Source organism: Salmo salar, chromosome 18 (assembly GCF_965601325.2).
Source record: "Salmo salar chromosome 18, fSalSal1, whole genome shotgun sequence".
Taxonomy (NCBI): domain Eukaryota; kingdom Metazoa; phylum Chordata; class Actinopteri; order Salmoniformes; family Salmonidae; genus Salmo; species Salmo salar.
This window is the reverse complement of record NC_138308.1, coordinates 81,884,116-81,900,318: the sequence shown is the minus strand read 5'-3', so window position 1 is coordinate 81,900,318 and position 16,203 is coordinate 81,884,116. Positions and strand designations below refer to the sequence as shown.

The 16,203-nt window shown below is 42.2% G+C and overlaps 1 protein-coding gene across 1 annotated transcript; it reads left to right on the top strand.

Moving 5' to 3' along the window:
* Positions 1–1,236: 1,236 nt before the first annotated feature.
* LOC106577847 (cytosolic phospholipase A2 gamma) lies at positions 1,237–13,086 on the top strand. The gene is made up of 16 exons (XM_082965194.1): positions 1,237–1,331; positions 1,810–1,865; positions 2,343–2,450; positions 2,702–2,844; positions 3,170–3,365; positions 3,697–3,802; positions 4,226–4,366; positions 4,545–4,622; positions 6,673–6,702; positions 7,781–7,948; positions 8,113–8,280; positions 8,418–8,498; positions 8,669–8,752; positions 9,145–9,299; positions 9,796–9,970; positions 12,469–13,086. The coding sequence occupies exons 2-16, from the start codon at positions 1,839–1,841 to the stop codon at positions 12,651–12,653; spliced, it is 1,845 nt and encodes a 614-aa protein (XP_082821320.1). The 5' UTR covers positions 1,237–1,331; positions 1,810–1,838; the 3' UTR covers positions 12,654–13,086.
* Positions 13,087–16,203: the final 3,117 nt, after the last annotated feature.

Here is a 16,203-nt window from a genome sequence, read left to right as displayed (position 1 = left end):
GGCCATGTGGTGCCAGGACAATAACCTCTCCCTCAACGTGATCAAGACAAAGGAGATGACGGTGGACGACAGGAAAAAGAGGACCGAGTACGCCCCCATTCTCATCGATGGGGCTGCAGTGGAGCAGGTTGAGAGCTTCAAGTTCCTTGGTGTCCACATCACCAACGAACTTACATGGTCAAAGCACACCAAGACAGTCGTGAAGAGGGCATGACAAAACCTATTCCCCCTCATGAGACTGAAAAGATTTGGCATGGGTCCTCAGATCCTCAAAATGATCTACAGCTGCACCATCGAGAGCATCCTGACTGGTTGCATCACTGCCTGGTATGGCAACTGCTCGGCCTCCGACCGCAAGCCACTATAGAAGGTAGTGCGTACGGCCCAGTACATCACTTGGGCCAAGCTTCCTGCCATCCAGGACCTCTATCCCAGGCAGTGTCAGAGGAAGGCCCTATAAATTGTCAAAGACTCCAGCCACCCTAGTCATAGACTGTTCTCTCTGCTACCGCTTGGCAAGTGGTACCGGAATGCCAAGTCTAGGTCCAAGTGGCTTCTAAACAGCTCCTACCCCCAAGCCATAAGACTCCTGAACATCTAATCAAATGGCTACCCAGACTATTTGCATTGCCCCCCCCCCCCTTATTTACACAGCTGCTACTCTGTTGTTGTCATCTATGCATAGTAACTTTAATAACTCTACCTACATATACATATTACCTCAACGGCAGGGTAGCCCAGTGGTTAGCACGTTGGACTAGTAACCGAAAGGTTGCAAGTTCAAATCCCTGAGCTGACAAGGTACAAATCTGTCGTTCTGCCCCTGAACAGGCAGTTAGCCCACTGTTCCTATGCTGTCATTAAAAATAAGAATTTGTTCTTAACTGACTTGCCTAGTTAAATAAAGGTATAAATAAAAAAACTGGTGCCTCTGTACCAGTACCACCTGTATATGGTCTTGTTATTTTACTGCTGCTCTTTAATTACTTGTTACTGTTATTTCTTATTCTTATCCATATATTTTTTGGGAAACTGCATTGTTGGTTAGGGGATCGTAAGTAAGCATTTCACTGTTGTATTCGGCACATGTGACTAATACGATTTGATAACGAAATACTCACCACCATAGAAAAGGGGCGTGTTAAGTGTTTCCTGCATTTTTCTCAGTAACTGTCATCTTAAGGGTGTGTGTGTGTGTGTGTGTGTGTGTGTGTGTCTGGGCCTATATAAGATGACAGAGGATGGGACTAGAGTGTGGAGATCAAGAGGAGATCATCTGGAGGTGAAGATTAAGACTGGACTAGTCTGCTGTACTACACTATACATCTCTAGTAAGACTTCTCTGTCTAAACACTGCATGTAGCATTTGTGTTTAGTTGTATTATTTTATTGATTTTATATATATATATATATATATATATATATATATATATATATATAATATATGATATTGTTGTAAAGCCCTTTGTGACAATCTGTCTTTGTAAAAGGTGCTATATAAATTAATGGGATTGATTGTTGTGTAATAGAATGATGCAGGTGACCTTTATTCAAATCAGTCTAGAGTCTTTGGCTTCTAGTGTTGAAGTCACATTGATAGATGTGTTTAGGACATAGAAAATATATATTAGAGTGTCTTTGGGTTTCAACTGAGTACTATGTCCTTGGCCCTGGATCATTTAGAGTAATTGACTATCACAGTACTGTTATTATTATCTGAATATTTCTTTTACTCTAAATAACATCTTATTGAGAGTTTTCTGACCCTATGACATGCATAAAAACCAAGGGATTGGTTTGTGTTTAAAGGATCTGTTTAAGTGGACTCAGAGAGAACAATGGTGAAACAAACTGATATTCCTGAGGTAAGAAACTCATCATCACAATATAGAGAAGGACATTTGTCTGAAATAAACCACACAATATTATGTTTGGTTCTCGTCAAATACTATGCTACTGCATAGCTGATATCGCTCAAATATACATTGAACACAACCCTTTTCTGTTGTTGTCAATACTAAGCTCACCAAATTAAATCATAATGAAAGGAAACTTCATTATGTTTATGTTTACACAATATGAGGATGACATTTGTCTGCAACATACCACACGGTATTGTAATACATGTATATGAATATGCATCCAGAATGAAGGAATAAAATATTATTTTCTGACAGAATTATGTTTTTATCTTAAAATAACTTTTTATGAAATACCATGTTACTTTAGAAGTGTTATGGCTCAATTAAATACATTGAATAAAACATTTTTCCTTAGCTATCAACACTTTAGTTCACCAAATGATATCATTACATCTTTCTGTCTTTTGTTCATTCTGTCAGACTGTGCGTCTGTCTCACTCCATCAATGATGAAGAGATAAAATACGTGACGTTGAGGAAGACTCTGATTAAGAAGTGGCTGAAAGATCAGGGTATCAATTGTGAACTGGTGGGTACTCCTGTCTTCTCTATCGATCACTCTCTCTGGTACACATGGTCTTTCTCTAACTCCTCCCTGTCTCCACAGCCAGCTACATATGGAGCCCCCTCCCCACTCCCATGTCTCCAGCTGCCTGTTGTTAGCCCAACCCCCCCCCTTCTTTCTTATTTAAAATATGATGGGACACTGATGAGAATGTCTCTAGATTTGATCCCTTTTTTTGTTCTTTCTTTCTCTGTCTCTCTCTCCCCATCTCTCAGGAGGATGTTCCTAACATAGCGTTGCTGGGGTCAGGTGGAGGAGAGAGGGCAGCAGTGGGCATGCTGGGATCTCTGTTTCAGCTGGTACAGGACAACCTGCTGGGCAGCCTCCTCTACATGTGTGGGGTGTCAGGCACCACCTGGTACACACACACACACACACACACACACACACACACACACACACACACACACACACACACACACACACACACCCCCCCCCCCCCCCCCCCCCCCCCCCCCCCCCCCCCCTTATTTACTATTATTCTTAGCAGGGAAGTTCATTTTGAGTGACCTAAAACAAATTATATGTCTCTCTCTCTCTCCCTCCCTCTAAATCACACACACACACACACACACACACACACACACACACACACACACACACACACACACACACACACACACACACACACACACACACACACACACACACACACACACACACACACACACACACACACACAGGTGCATGTCATCTCTGTACAGCGATTCAGATTGGTCGTTGAATATGCGTTGTGATGAGGTGATAGAGAAGCTGAAGGGTCCTACAGTCGGCTTGAGCAAAGCTGTGAAGTGGCTGAAATTGAGGAAAGAACAAAACCAGGACTTCAACCTCACTGAGTTCTGGGGCGCCTTCACTGCCTCCTATTTCATGAAAGAGGTCAGTGTATGGTTGTGTGTGTGTTTCCGTGTCTGTCTGTCTGTCTATTTGCCAGTATGTGTGTGTGTGTGTTTGCGTTTGTGTACGTGTTTGTGTGTGTGTCTGTCTGCCAGCGTGTGTGCGTGTGTCTGTATATCTGGCTGTCTATCTGTCTGTCTGCCAACCAGTGTGTGTGGAGGTCAGTGTATGGTTTATGTATGTGTGTCCATCTGTCATTCTTTCTCTCTTTCTCCCTCTGTTGAGCTGATTACCCCCCCCCCCCCCTTCTCCCCCCATCTCTCCCCCCGTTTCCCCCCATCTCTTCCATTTTGTTCTCTGTCTCCTGTATCAGATGCACACTCGCTGTCTCTCTGAAGAAGCTCACAGGAACAGCACCAACCCCTACCCCATCTACAGCGCCATAGAACTGGAGCACAACAAACTGGACTGCACTAAAGGTGACTGTTATGAGACGTTCATTCAAACCTCAGAGTTTAAATGAATGTTATTTGCGTAAAGCTTCCTATTGATTGATTCTGATACTTGGGTATCATCTTTGTAAAACGGGGTTCCAAGTTGAACGTTTCAGAGTTCTGAGATCACTGTGAACGCAGCATCAATCAATCAAATGTATTTGTATAGCGCTTTTTACAAAGATAATTGTTTCAAAGAGTTTTACAACCAGAACAACACAAATAATATAAACAATTAATACAATATGAACAAACACTCTACTGTAGATGCCCAAAAAGCAAGCCAAGCATTAGTCTGTGTCCCAGTTGGGCTCTGTTAAGAAGTAGTGCACTATATAGGGAATAGGGTGTCATTTCAGACAAAGCCAATGATTGTACATTTCTGTAATATCCACCTGTTGTCTGTAGGGGTGTGGTTTGAGATGACCCCCCACGAGAGCGGCTTCTCCGGATTGGGCGCTTTCGTCCCCACTTCCTGTCTAGGGAGCCAGTTTGAAGGCGGGACACTGAGAGAGAAGAGGAAGGAAATGGACATGGTTCTGCTGCAAGGTGGGGCACGCACAGACACACACAGAAGCACATGCACACAACCACAACCACACACGCACACAAACATACCCCCCCACACACATGCACACACAAAACTTTGTCCCCATTGTTGATATCATCTTTTTTTTCACAACTCTTATAGATTATTAATTGTTGTTTGTTTGTTGTTGCTGGGCAGGTATCTGTGGGAGTGCCATTGCAGATGGGCAGAGGAACAATGCTGAGGTAGTAAAAATGATCTGGGCCTTACTTGGAGGTAAGTTACAGTGCAGCATGCTAGCTAGCCTGAAAGGCTTGTGTGTATGATTGTAATTTTGGGGGGATCATTGAAACAATGTTCCATTTGAGTTCATTTGTGATAAATAACTTACATTTTTTTAATTAGGTAAGACTTCTTGCAATACGGTAGTCTTTCACCCCTCCCCTTACTCCCACCCAACCAGACGATAACACATCCATCAGACAACGATAGAGAGACAACGCAAAAGAAAAGTCAATAAGAAAGAATGAAAATGAACATAGTGCCTGTATGTACAATACAACCCAGGAACAGACCCAGTACAGAAACACAAAGATATAACAACAACGAAGAGAATCACCTTCAATCAAAAAGAAACACAAACATAAAGCATTACTCCTAAACAATAGTAGACAATAAACTACAGGACAATGCTTGACAATAAACTACAGGACAATGCTTGACAATAAACTACAGGACAATGCTTGACAATAAACTACAGGACAATGCTTGACAATAAACTACAGGACAATAGTAGACAAACTACAGGACAATAGTAGACAAACTACAGGACAATAGTAGACAATAAACTACAGGACAATAGTAGACAATAAACTACAGGACAATAGTAGACAATAAACTACAGGACAATAGTAGACAAACTACAGGACAATACTAGACAATAAACTACCGAACAATACTAGACAATAAACTAAAGGACAATACGAGACAATAAACTACAGGACAATACTAGACAATAAACTACAGGACAATACTAGACAATAAAGTACAGGACAATACTAGACAATAAACTACAGGACAATACTAGACAATAAACTACAGGACAATACTAGACAATAAACTACAGGACAATACTAGACAATAAACTACAGGACAATACTAGACAATAAACTACAGGACAATACTAGACAATAAACTAGAGGACAATACTAGACAATAAACTAGAGGACAATACTAGACAATAAACTAGAGGACAATACTAGACAATAAACTAGAGGACAATAGTAGACATAAACTAGAGGACAATACTAGACAATAAACTAGAGGACAATACTAGAGGATCAACTACTAGGACAATACTAGAGGACGATAAACTACAGGACAATACTGGACGATTAACTAGAGGACAATACTGGACGATAAACTAGAGGACAATACTGGACGATAAACTAGAGGACAATACTGGACGATAAACTAGAGGACAATACTGGACAATAAACTAGAGGACAATACTGGACGATAAACTAGAGGACAATACTGGACGATAAACTAGAGGACAATACTGGACGATAAACTAGAGGACAATACTGGACGATTAACTAGAGGACAATACTGGACGATCAAACTAGAGGACAATACTGGATGATAAACTAGAGGACAATACTGGACGATAAACTAGAGGACAATACTGGACGATAAACTACAGGACAATACTGGACGATAAACTAGAGGACAATACTGGACGATAAACTAGAGGACAATACTGGACGATAAACTAGAGGACAATACTGGACGATAAACTACAGGACAATACTGGACGATAAACTAGAGGACAATACTGGACGATAAACTAGAGGACAATACTGGACGATAAACTAGAGGACAATACTGGACGATAAACTAGAGGACAATACTGGACGATAAACTAGAGGACAATACTGGACGATAAACTAGAGGACAATACTGGACGATAAACTACAGGACAATACTGGACGATAAACTAGAGGACAATACTGGACGATAAACTAGAGGACAATACTGGACGATAAACTACAGGACAATACTGGACGATAAACTAGAGGACAATACTGGACGATAAACTAGAGGACAATACTGGACGATAAACTAGAGGACAATACTGGACGATAAACTACAGGACAATACTGGACGAAAACATGCGTAGACAAATGATATCCACGGCCATTACAGTAACATCTCTCAGCATCCCATCCATCCCTCACACCTGCTTATGAGTTCCCATTTTCTTCTATGTTCCTGTGTTTTCCCATATTTGTTTTGTACCCACACTACCCTCTGTTTTTTTCAGTTACATTTTCTGCTGGCATTAAGACTAAAGGTAAGCAGTTTTAACCATCTGACTGTCTGTGTGTGGGGAGATTCATTGGACTGTTCAGAAATAGCATGACGTGATCTAAGATACCACATGTAGACAGACCTATATTCTAAACCCATTCTAATTCCATGTTGATCTTTAAAGCCACAATCCGTCATTTAAACAATGACAAAACGTCAACTCCAGGATGGGGGATGGAGTTCTAAACATATTTCGAGGCAGTACAGTGTTTGTTCACATTCCTGTTATAGAAAATGGTTTGAGTAAAATCTGATTTATGTTTTGGGTTATGATGGTTTAATCTAGTTCTGATCCTTATGTGACCAGGGGTAGGGAGTCTCCCAAGTGGAAGAAACAAGTGTCTACCATTAAGCCAAGAGGACATCCTCAAGTTCTGAGTGTGACACTTGAGTTTTATATGTCTCAGGCAGGGTGACCTCATCACTGGGCTGGCTCCAGTCATAAACAACTTACTGTTGAGGGTTAGAATATTAGAATATATAAGGTGCGAGTTTGAAATTTGGTTGTGCATCAACAATATCGCTCTTTATATGTCAGTCACTGAAAGTCACTCAATTAGCCATGTCAGCTAACCATTTTTTGATTGGTAAGTTTTGTAGTAATCATGGCCGAATACCGACCAGGCACGCAGGGCGTGCTCAGGGGCCCTGACCTCCCATTGATTTGGTTGTTAGTCACTCACTCTAACTCAGATATCATTAACATGGCAAAAGTAATGGTAAAATGTGTAAAATTTAAGGAAATTTGCTTTAAAAATGCAAATATGTGTCTCCACGCCATGGCAAAATTTGTAGAATTGCATGAAATGTGTTAAAAAAATTCCAAAAGTTTCTCTCCGCTCCAGGGCAAAAAGTGTAGAACTGCAGAAGAATTGATTTAAAACTGCAACATTTTCTTTACACCCCATGGCAAAATGTGTAGAATTGAAGGAAAATAACCAAAACTAAATTGTTTCTCTCCCCCGTCAAGAGGGGGGCCATGCCTCACATGTCTCATCACGAGAGGAGAGTGTGTTTCCAAATCACCTCCGCTACATGTGACAACCTGTTTTGTTCCGCAGGGCAGAACAGCATGATGTTGATGTCTGCGAGAGGGGGGAAGGTAGAGGTGTGTGAGAGTGTGCCCTCCCAAGTGGTGAGGTGTGTGTCTGAGCTGATGGTGAATGCTGAGGACCCAGATCCACTGAACACATGGAACGTCATCACCACACTGAGACAACTACTGGAAGGTGAGATACACACACATATGCACACACACACACACACACACACACACACACACACACACACACACACACACACACACACACACACACACACACACACACACACACACACACACACACACACACAATTATCATGACCCTACTGATGATGTGTATATTGACTTTAGGTCATGTGAGCAGTAAGGGTGAGATGCTGTGGAACATGGACTCTGAGAGCTGGAAGAGAACCAGCCTGGAGGAGAGAAAGAAGTTCATAGAGACAGTTAGTCTGGAGCTCATCCTCACCTCAGACAGCTGGACAAAAGACTGGGAGGACAAACGCTACACCTACAACGGTAACAATGGCATTATATTACTCCAACACCAATCACCAACACAGGTGATCAATGAGGTCTGAAGCTTCATTTTTATCACGTGCTTTTTCAAACCATGTGTTACATGCCAGACCATGAGGTAATCTTTCTTGTTTTAGCCTCTGCAGATGAATCAAAGTATATGGTGACAACGGGAATGAAGGATAAGGTGTCAATAATAAACTCCTGGGTCCCTGATGGTAATGTTTTTTTCATTTCCTTTCTGTCCACTATGATTACTATGGAAAGTGTGTGTGTGTGTGTGTGTGTGTGTGAGATACAGAACAGACTACATACTGTCTCCATCACTGAGATAATTTTTGACCAGGTGATATGAATAATTTGAAATTGGTGTGTGTGTCTCCTCCAGAGTTGTGGATTGTACAGAACATTTTCCCTCTGGTCAAAAAATGGGAATGGGGAACCGTGTACAACTTCTTCTTTAATATCCAAGGTACAGTAACATCAGACCTCTTCATAATGTAATAACATAACTAGTATCAGTCATCAGGATCTTATGTTTCCCTCCAAAATATCAACTTTCTTGCTCTCTCTCTCCTCTCTCTCTCCACCCTCTCGCTCCCTCTACCACCTCACTCTCTCTCTACCCCCTCTCTGTTTCTCTACCCCCACTCTCTCGACGGCCCCCTCTCTCTACCCCCTCACTCTCTTTTTCGCTCTCTCACCAACGCTCTCTCTCTACCCCTATCTCTCTCTCTACCCCCTCGCTCCCTTTACCACCTCGCTCTCTTTCTCTACCCCCCTCTCTGTCTCTCTACCTCCCCTACCCCCCTCTCGCTCTACGCCCCCTCTCTCTCTACCCCTCCTTTCCCTCCATCTCCCCAGATACTAACGTTCTGAGCAGCATGGCATCCAAAGATAAGATTCACCTGGTAGATGCTGGGTTAAAGATTAATTCTCCCTACCCCCCCGTCCTGCGCCCATCCAGGGATGTCGACCTCATCATCTCCTTGGACTTCAGCGCGGGAGATCCCTTTGAGGCAAACACACATACACACACACACACACACAGACAGACAGACAGACAGACAGACAGACAGACAGACAGACAGACAGACAGACAGACAGACAGACAGACAGACAGACAGACAGACAGACAGACAGACAGACAGACAGACAGACATGGCTTATTCCTGTTTCATTACCTTTCTATCCAGTATGATTAAAATGGAAAGTGTGTGTGTGTGTGTGTGTGTGTGTGTGTGTGTGTGTGTGTGTGTGTGTGTGTGTGTGTGTGTGTGTGTGTGTGTGTGTGTGTGTGTGTGTGTGTGTGTGTGTGTGTGTGTGTGTGAATTCCAGTAGAACATGAAGTGCCTAGGTAGTAGTGACCCTCTCTCTCTCTCCCGTCTCCTGCTCTCTCTAGGGAGTAGGGGCTACGGAATAGTGACTAGGAAGTAGGGTCTAGGGAGTGGTGCCTAGGGGCTGGTTTGTAGAAGGACATTGACATAACCATACTACTGATCGTGCTCCTCACAGACGGTGCTTAGTGCCAAACAGTACGCAGATGAGCTGAAGCTCCCCTTTCCCCCAGTGAAGGAGAGTGTGAGGAAGGAGAAAGAACATCCTCAGGACTGCTACGTTTTCGAGGGGCGACGCCCTGAAGAGCCCACCATCATGCACATGCCCCTGTTCAACCTGCAGAACTGCAAAGGTCTGTGGTAGTCATCATAGTAGTCAGTGTCTATCTGTCTTTTATACTTGTCTCTCTGACTACGCCCTATTCTGACCTCCCTCTTATTTTCTGTCTCTTTGTTTTTCTCTGTGTCATGTCTTTTTCTTGTTTATCTGCACCAACTGTCTGCTTTTTGATGTCACTAGTATTTAGTATGTTTATCAGGAACCTCATTGGCTACAGCTACTCTTCCTGGGGTCCACACAAAACATAAAATATGGCATACAAAACATTAAAAGACCATTACAGCTGACAGAACTACATAAAATGACATAGACAACATTAATAGACAGGTACAGAACTACATAAATTAAAATACACACTTTCACATTCTTATGTCTTAGCAATCCATGCAACCTTCACTCATAATAAAGGCTACACTGCAGTCCTCCATTTTGTTACAGTTAATTACTGACCCTAATCTCTCAGAAGCAGTTGTTCTGTAAACTCTAGCGAGAATCTCTCAACATTACCACCTGTGTCCTTGGTATTCCCGTCCTTGGTATTCATTAATCATGTGATTAATTGATGCTACGGCAACGAAAAATGACAATGGAAATGCAACAATTCTATTCAGCTCATAAATGAACCAAACAATGACCTACAGATGGTTTCCTCCCCACTAAGGCTTCAATGTAATCATTCACCTCAGCAACCATGTTGGAATTTCCTCCAGCTAAAGTTTCAATTTACTAGAAGTATTTGCATTAACCATTTTCTCCTCCCTTTGTCATGGTCTTTACATACATGCTGACCAGACCGCATGCATGTTGATTTAGTCCCCCCACACCAGACGGGATCAGGACACGCATGTTGATTTTTGTCCCCCCACACCAGACGGGATCAGGACACGCATGTTGATTTAGTCCCCCACACCAGACGGGATCAGGACACGCATGTTGATTTTTGTCCCCCCACACCAGACGGGATCAGGACACGCATGTTGATTTAGTCCCCCACACCAGACGGGATCAGGACACGCATGTTGATTTTGTCCCCCACACCAGACGGGATCAGGACACGCATGTTGATTTAGTCCCCCACACCAGACGGGATCAGGACACGCATGTTGATTTAGTCCCCCCACACCAGACGGGATCAGGACACGCATGTTGATTTTGTTCCCCCCACACCAGACGGGATCAGGACACGCATGTTGATTTTGTCCCCCCACACCAGACGGGATCAGGACACGCATGTTGATTTAGTCCCCCCACACCAGACGGGATCAGGACACGCATGTTGATTTAGTCCCCCACACCAGACGGGATCAGGACACGCATGTTGATTTAGTCCCCCCACACCAGACGGGATCAGGACACGCATGTTGATTTAGTCCCCCCACACCAGACGGGATAAGGACACGCATGTTGATTTAGTCCCCCACACAAGACGGGATCAGGACACACAGGTTGAAATATCAAAACAAACTCTGAACCAACTATATTAACTTGGGGACAGGTCGATAAGCATTAAACATTTATGGCAATTTAGCTAGCTAGATTGCTGTTGCTAGCTAATTTGTCTTGGGATATTAACATTGGATTGTTATTTTACCTGAAATGGACAAGGTCCTCTACTCCGACAATTAATCCACACATAAAACGGTCAACCGAATAATTTCTAGTCATCTCACCCTTCCTTCAGGCTTCTTCTTCTTCTTATTATTATTTGGACTTTATATGGCGGTTGGCAACCGAATGGAGTGTGGACCTCAGTTCATCTTTCAATCACCCACATGGGTATATGTTCCTAAAAACCAATCAGAAGATGGGAGAGGCGGGACTTGCAGCGTGCTGAGCATCACAAATAGAACCAAGTTCTATTTAAGCGCCTGGCCACGCAGATGCTTGATGACCACACGAGCAGTGTGGGTGTAGATGTGTACATTTATTTTGCATCACTCACGCACACGACGGTCAAGATGGACCACCGGTACCGAGTGTAAAAATGTTTAATAATATATAATGTGTGTTTTCTCATGGCTAGAATAATGTGGACCTGCCTACAATTCTTAGATTAAAAGGGAATGTCAGCTCACTGTTTTATTCTTCTGAAACTTCATATTTTAATAAAGTTTTGGTGATTAAGATGTATTTCCAAGCGGTCTCAGGAGTCAAACCCTTTATCGACAGTCTTGACTACTTAGCGATTGCTCTTGTTCCATGCGCATATGGGAAGTGTGTGTCACACCAAAAAACAGTTTTTGATTGGTCTTAAATATCCCTATCAGAGCTACCTGAGGACACACCTCAAATATTTCCGCTCCTCCCATCTGATTGCAAGGAGTTGATATAAGACAGGTCACCTGCCGAACCTGGACGTTAGGACTGGAAAATGCCAGTGGGCCAGTTTTTACATGACAAAATTGCAAACTTACCTACAAATTTGACAGTAGCGTCGGCTTAACACCCCAGCTGTAAATAGAACCCTCTGTGCTCAAAGTTGTGTTGTAAGGTTCTCTATTCTCTTCCTAGGCGAGGAGGAGATTAAGAAGGAGAGGGAGAAGTACACAACGTTCCAGCAGCACTACGGTGTGTCTGACATCGAACACCTCCTGGAGAAGGCCAAGGACAACATGAGGAACAACAGAGACAGGATCCTGGAGCAGATCTTGTTGGCTGTCAAACGCAGAAAGAATCGCAAGTCAGTGGCTCAATAGCCTGTATCAGTGGTGTAAAGTACTACTTAAGTACTTTCTGGGAGTATCTTTACTTTACTATTTATGTATGACAACTTTTGCTTCACTACATTCCTAAAGAAAATGATCTATTTTTTACTCCATACACTTTCCCTGACACACAATAGTAGCCTAACTGTTTTTTGGGTTACATTTTGAATGCTTAGCAGGACATAAAACATTTCTAAATCACACACTTATCAAGAGAACATCCCCTACCTGTTCATCCCTACTGCCTTTGATCTGGCGGAATGATCAGAAGCACATGCTGCTCATGGGTTGCTCGTCTGTGTTCCCAAGAAATGCTGTCTTGAATTAAAAAGATTTGTACCTACACAGTGGAGAAAGCAGAAACGTCTGTGTACGCTATCCCTAATGCAGTAAAAATAAAAATCAAGTAAGCTTTATGAAAACACATCACACCCTTTGTTTGAATTTGGGGGTTTTATGCACCAGCCAAGCTTCTGGGAGAGCGAGATGATCCCCTTTTGATTATGCTTCGTTTGATGTCTCAGACTGTTGGAGTGTGCCCCTGGCAATCCATCAAAAGGTTCAATATAGGTTCTGAATGAACGGTGAGGTATTTTCCATATGTTTAAAATACATATTTTCCAGGACATTGAATTTAGAAATTTAGATTTAGAAAATATGTATTTTCCGAATGTTGAAATCAGGTTAATTTTCGGCTCTGAATGAAAGTTGAAAATAAGTGATTTATAGAGGTCTGTTTGGGCCAAATCATGGCTGGTCCAGACCGAACAAAATATGAACCAAACATAGAAGTCTATGATTGGTTCAGATTTGGTCCTGATTGGACCAAAAGTGGAGGTAGAAATCTAGTCCGCTCCCGAACTGCACCCAAAAGACGTCCAAAAGGCGTCATCATTGGTCCGTCCTTACAGAGGTGTAGCCTACAATGTTGCCTGAAATGTAATTTTATGAATGCCCATCTATGTGGTAAGCCTACCAACGTCCGGACAAGACCAAAAAAAGACGTCCAAAAGACGTTGGCTCATGCTTGCTGGGGTGTAGCCTACCTTGTCAGCCCCCAGTGGAATTTTATGAATGACCATCCATGTGGTTGGCCCACCATTTGTAAAATTGGCTTTATTAGGCTCGATTCAATGTGACTAATCAATATGTCTATTTAACCTGTCTGGGAATGTGGGACGCTTGCGTCCCACCCTAGTCAACAGCCAGTGGAATCGCGTTGCGCAAAATACAAATACCTCATAAATGCTATTACTTCAATTTCTCAAACATATGACTATTTTACACCATTTTATAGATAGACCTCTCCTGAATCGAACCATGTTGTCCAATTTCAAAAAGGCTTTACAGCAAAAGCAAAACATTAGATTATGTTAGGAGATAACCCTGCCAAAAAAAAATCACACTGCCATTTTCAAAGCAACTAGCATGCATCACAAATACCCAAAACACGGCTAAATGCAGCACTAACCTTTGACAATCTTCATCAGATGACACTCCTAGGACATCATGTTACACAATACATGCATTTTTTGTTCGATAAAGTTCATATTTGTATATAAAAACAGCATTTTAGATCAGCACGTGACGTTCAGAAAATATTTTCCCTCAAATGCTTCCGGTGGAGCAGCGCTACAATTTACAAAATTACTATTCGAAAACATTGTTAAAATGTAATATTGTCATTCAAAGAATTATAGATTTACATCTCGTGAATGCAACCGCATTGCCAGATTTAAAAATACATTTACTGGGAAATCACACTTTGCAATAAACGACGTGGTATGCTCAGAAAAATAGGCTAGGTGATACATGTTAGCGCCATCTTGGAACTATCTAAAATCAAATATACTATTGTAAATATTCCCTTACCTTTGATTATCTTCATCAGAAGGCACTTCCAGGAATCCCAGGTCCACAACAAATGTAGTTTTGTTCGAAAAAGTTAATAATTTATGTCCCAATAGTTCCTTCTTGTTAGCGCGTTCCGAAGGCTACTCATAATGTACTGACGCGCGCGGGACTTGTCGTCACGAATGTGCAAAAAATATATATTTACGTTCGTTCAAACATGTCAAATGTTGTATAACATAAATCTTTAGGGCCTTTTTCAACCAGAGCTTCAATAATATTCAAGGCGGACGATTGCATTGTCTTACTAAACGTTTCGGAACAAAAGTGTTCCCATGGGCGCCAGCGTCATAGTAGTAATGGCCCTCCCCCTGTGACCAACTTCCCAAGCCTGTCTTTGGGTCAGTTTCTACCATAGAAGACTCAAACCACTTTGTAAAGACTGTTGACATCTAGTGGAAGCCTTAGGAAGTGCTAAATGATTAATAAGTCCCTGTGTGTTTCAATGGCAAAGGCTTGAAAGTGATTCCACACATCAGATTTCCACTTCCTGTTAGGATTTGTCTCAGGGTTTTGACTGCCATATGTGTTCTGTTATACTCACAGACACCATTCAAACAGTTTTAGAAACTTTAGTGTGTTTTCTATCCAAATCTACTAATTATATGCATATTCTAGTTACTGGGCAGGAGTAGTAACCAGATTAAATCGGTTACGTTTTTTATCCGGCCGTGCAAATACTGCCCCCTATCCCCAACAGGTTTTAAGCTCTGAACACCAGCTACCTAACTTTATCAGGAGTTATAACAAGACTCTTTTTGCAATGTGTTTACTCTGCAGGAAATGCAGAAGTAATTAATTTTTTCGCTATGATCAGCTTGTCAAATTTATGGGTAATAACTTGAAACCACTGATCATGACAATGGGCTGAAACTCAGTTGTGATTGTCCATTCCATATTGTCCATTTTACTTTCACCTGTCCTGTTATTAGGATATGTTGTTAACATGACAGCTCATTTTTATTTGATTGAGTGCCATTTAGGTTAGCCTATTTGATCGGAGAAACCTGCATGATGTAAAAGTGTCCTACATCTTCATAAATTTTATCTCCAGGCTGTAGGATACAGAAAAGGCCACATACTCTTTCTAGCATATCCTCTATCTGCTACATGATTTATGTTAGATCATGTTGTTCAATGAACGTTGGTGGAGCGCTGCAGAGATGCATCTCTCCAACAGCACCCTGGAAAGGCTGTAGGCTCCACAATACATCATTTATCAATTTGTTTATTGGCTCTTTTAATCCACACATACTCTGCAGTGGCTATGCCTGAAACATAATACTCAAGTCACACCATTGTTGTAGATAATGACATATTCCATGTATTATTCAGCGCTGCTGTTCACTTATTTATTGAGCCTAAAATGATATTCATTTTGACAACAGGACAGTTTCAGAAAAGAATTGACTGCGCTTTCCTCCTAAATGGCACCCCATTCCCTACATCAGGATTTCTCAAACTCTGTCCTGGGGCCCCCTTGTGCTCATGTATTGATGTTGTCCCAGCACTACACAAGCTCTTCTCTGTCCTGGGGCCCCCCTGGTGCTCATGTATTGATGTTGTCCTAGCACTACACAAGCTCTTCACTGTCCTGGGGCCCCCCTGGTGCTCATGTATGGATGTTGTC

Coding starts and splice junctions, on each gene's coding strand:
- LOC106577847 (XM_082965194.1), top strand. CDS start 1,839: ATGGTGAAACAAACTGATATTCCTGAG. Junction 9,300..9,795: donor GCGCGGGAGATCCCTTTGAG/GCAAACACACAT, acceptor TGCTCCTCACAG/ACGGTGCTTAGTGCCAAACA. Junction 9,971..12,468: donor CAACCTGCAGAACTGCAAAG/GTCTGTGGTAGT, acceptor TTCTCTTCCTAG/GCGAGGAGGAGATTAAGAAG.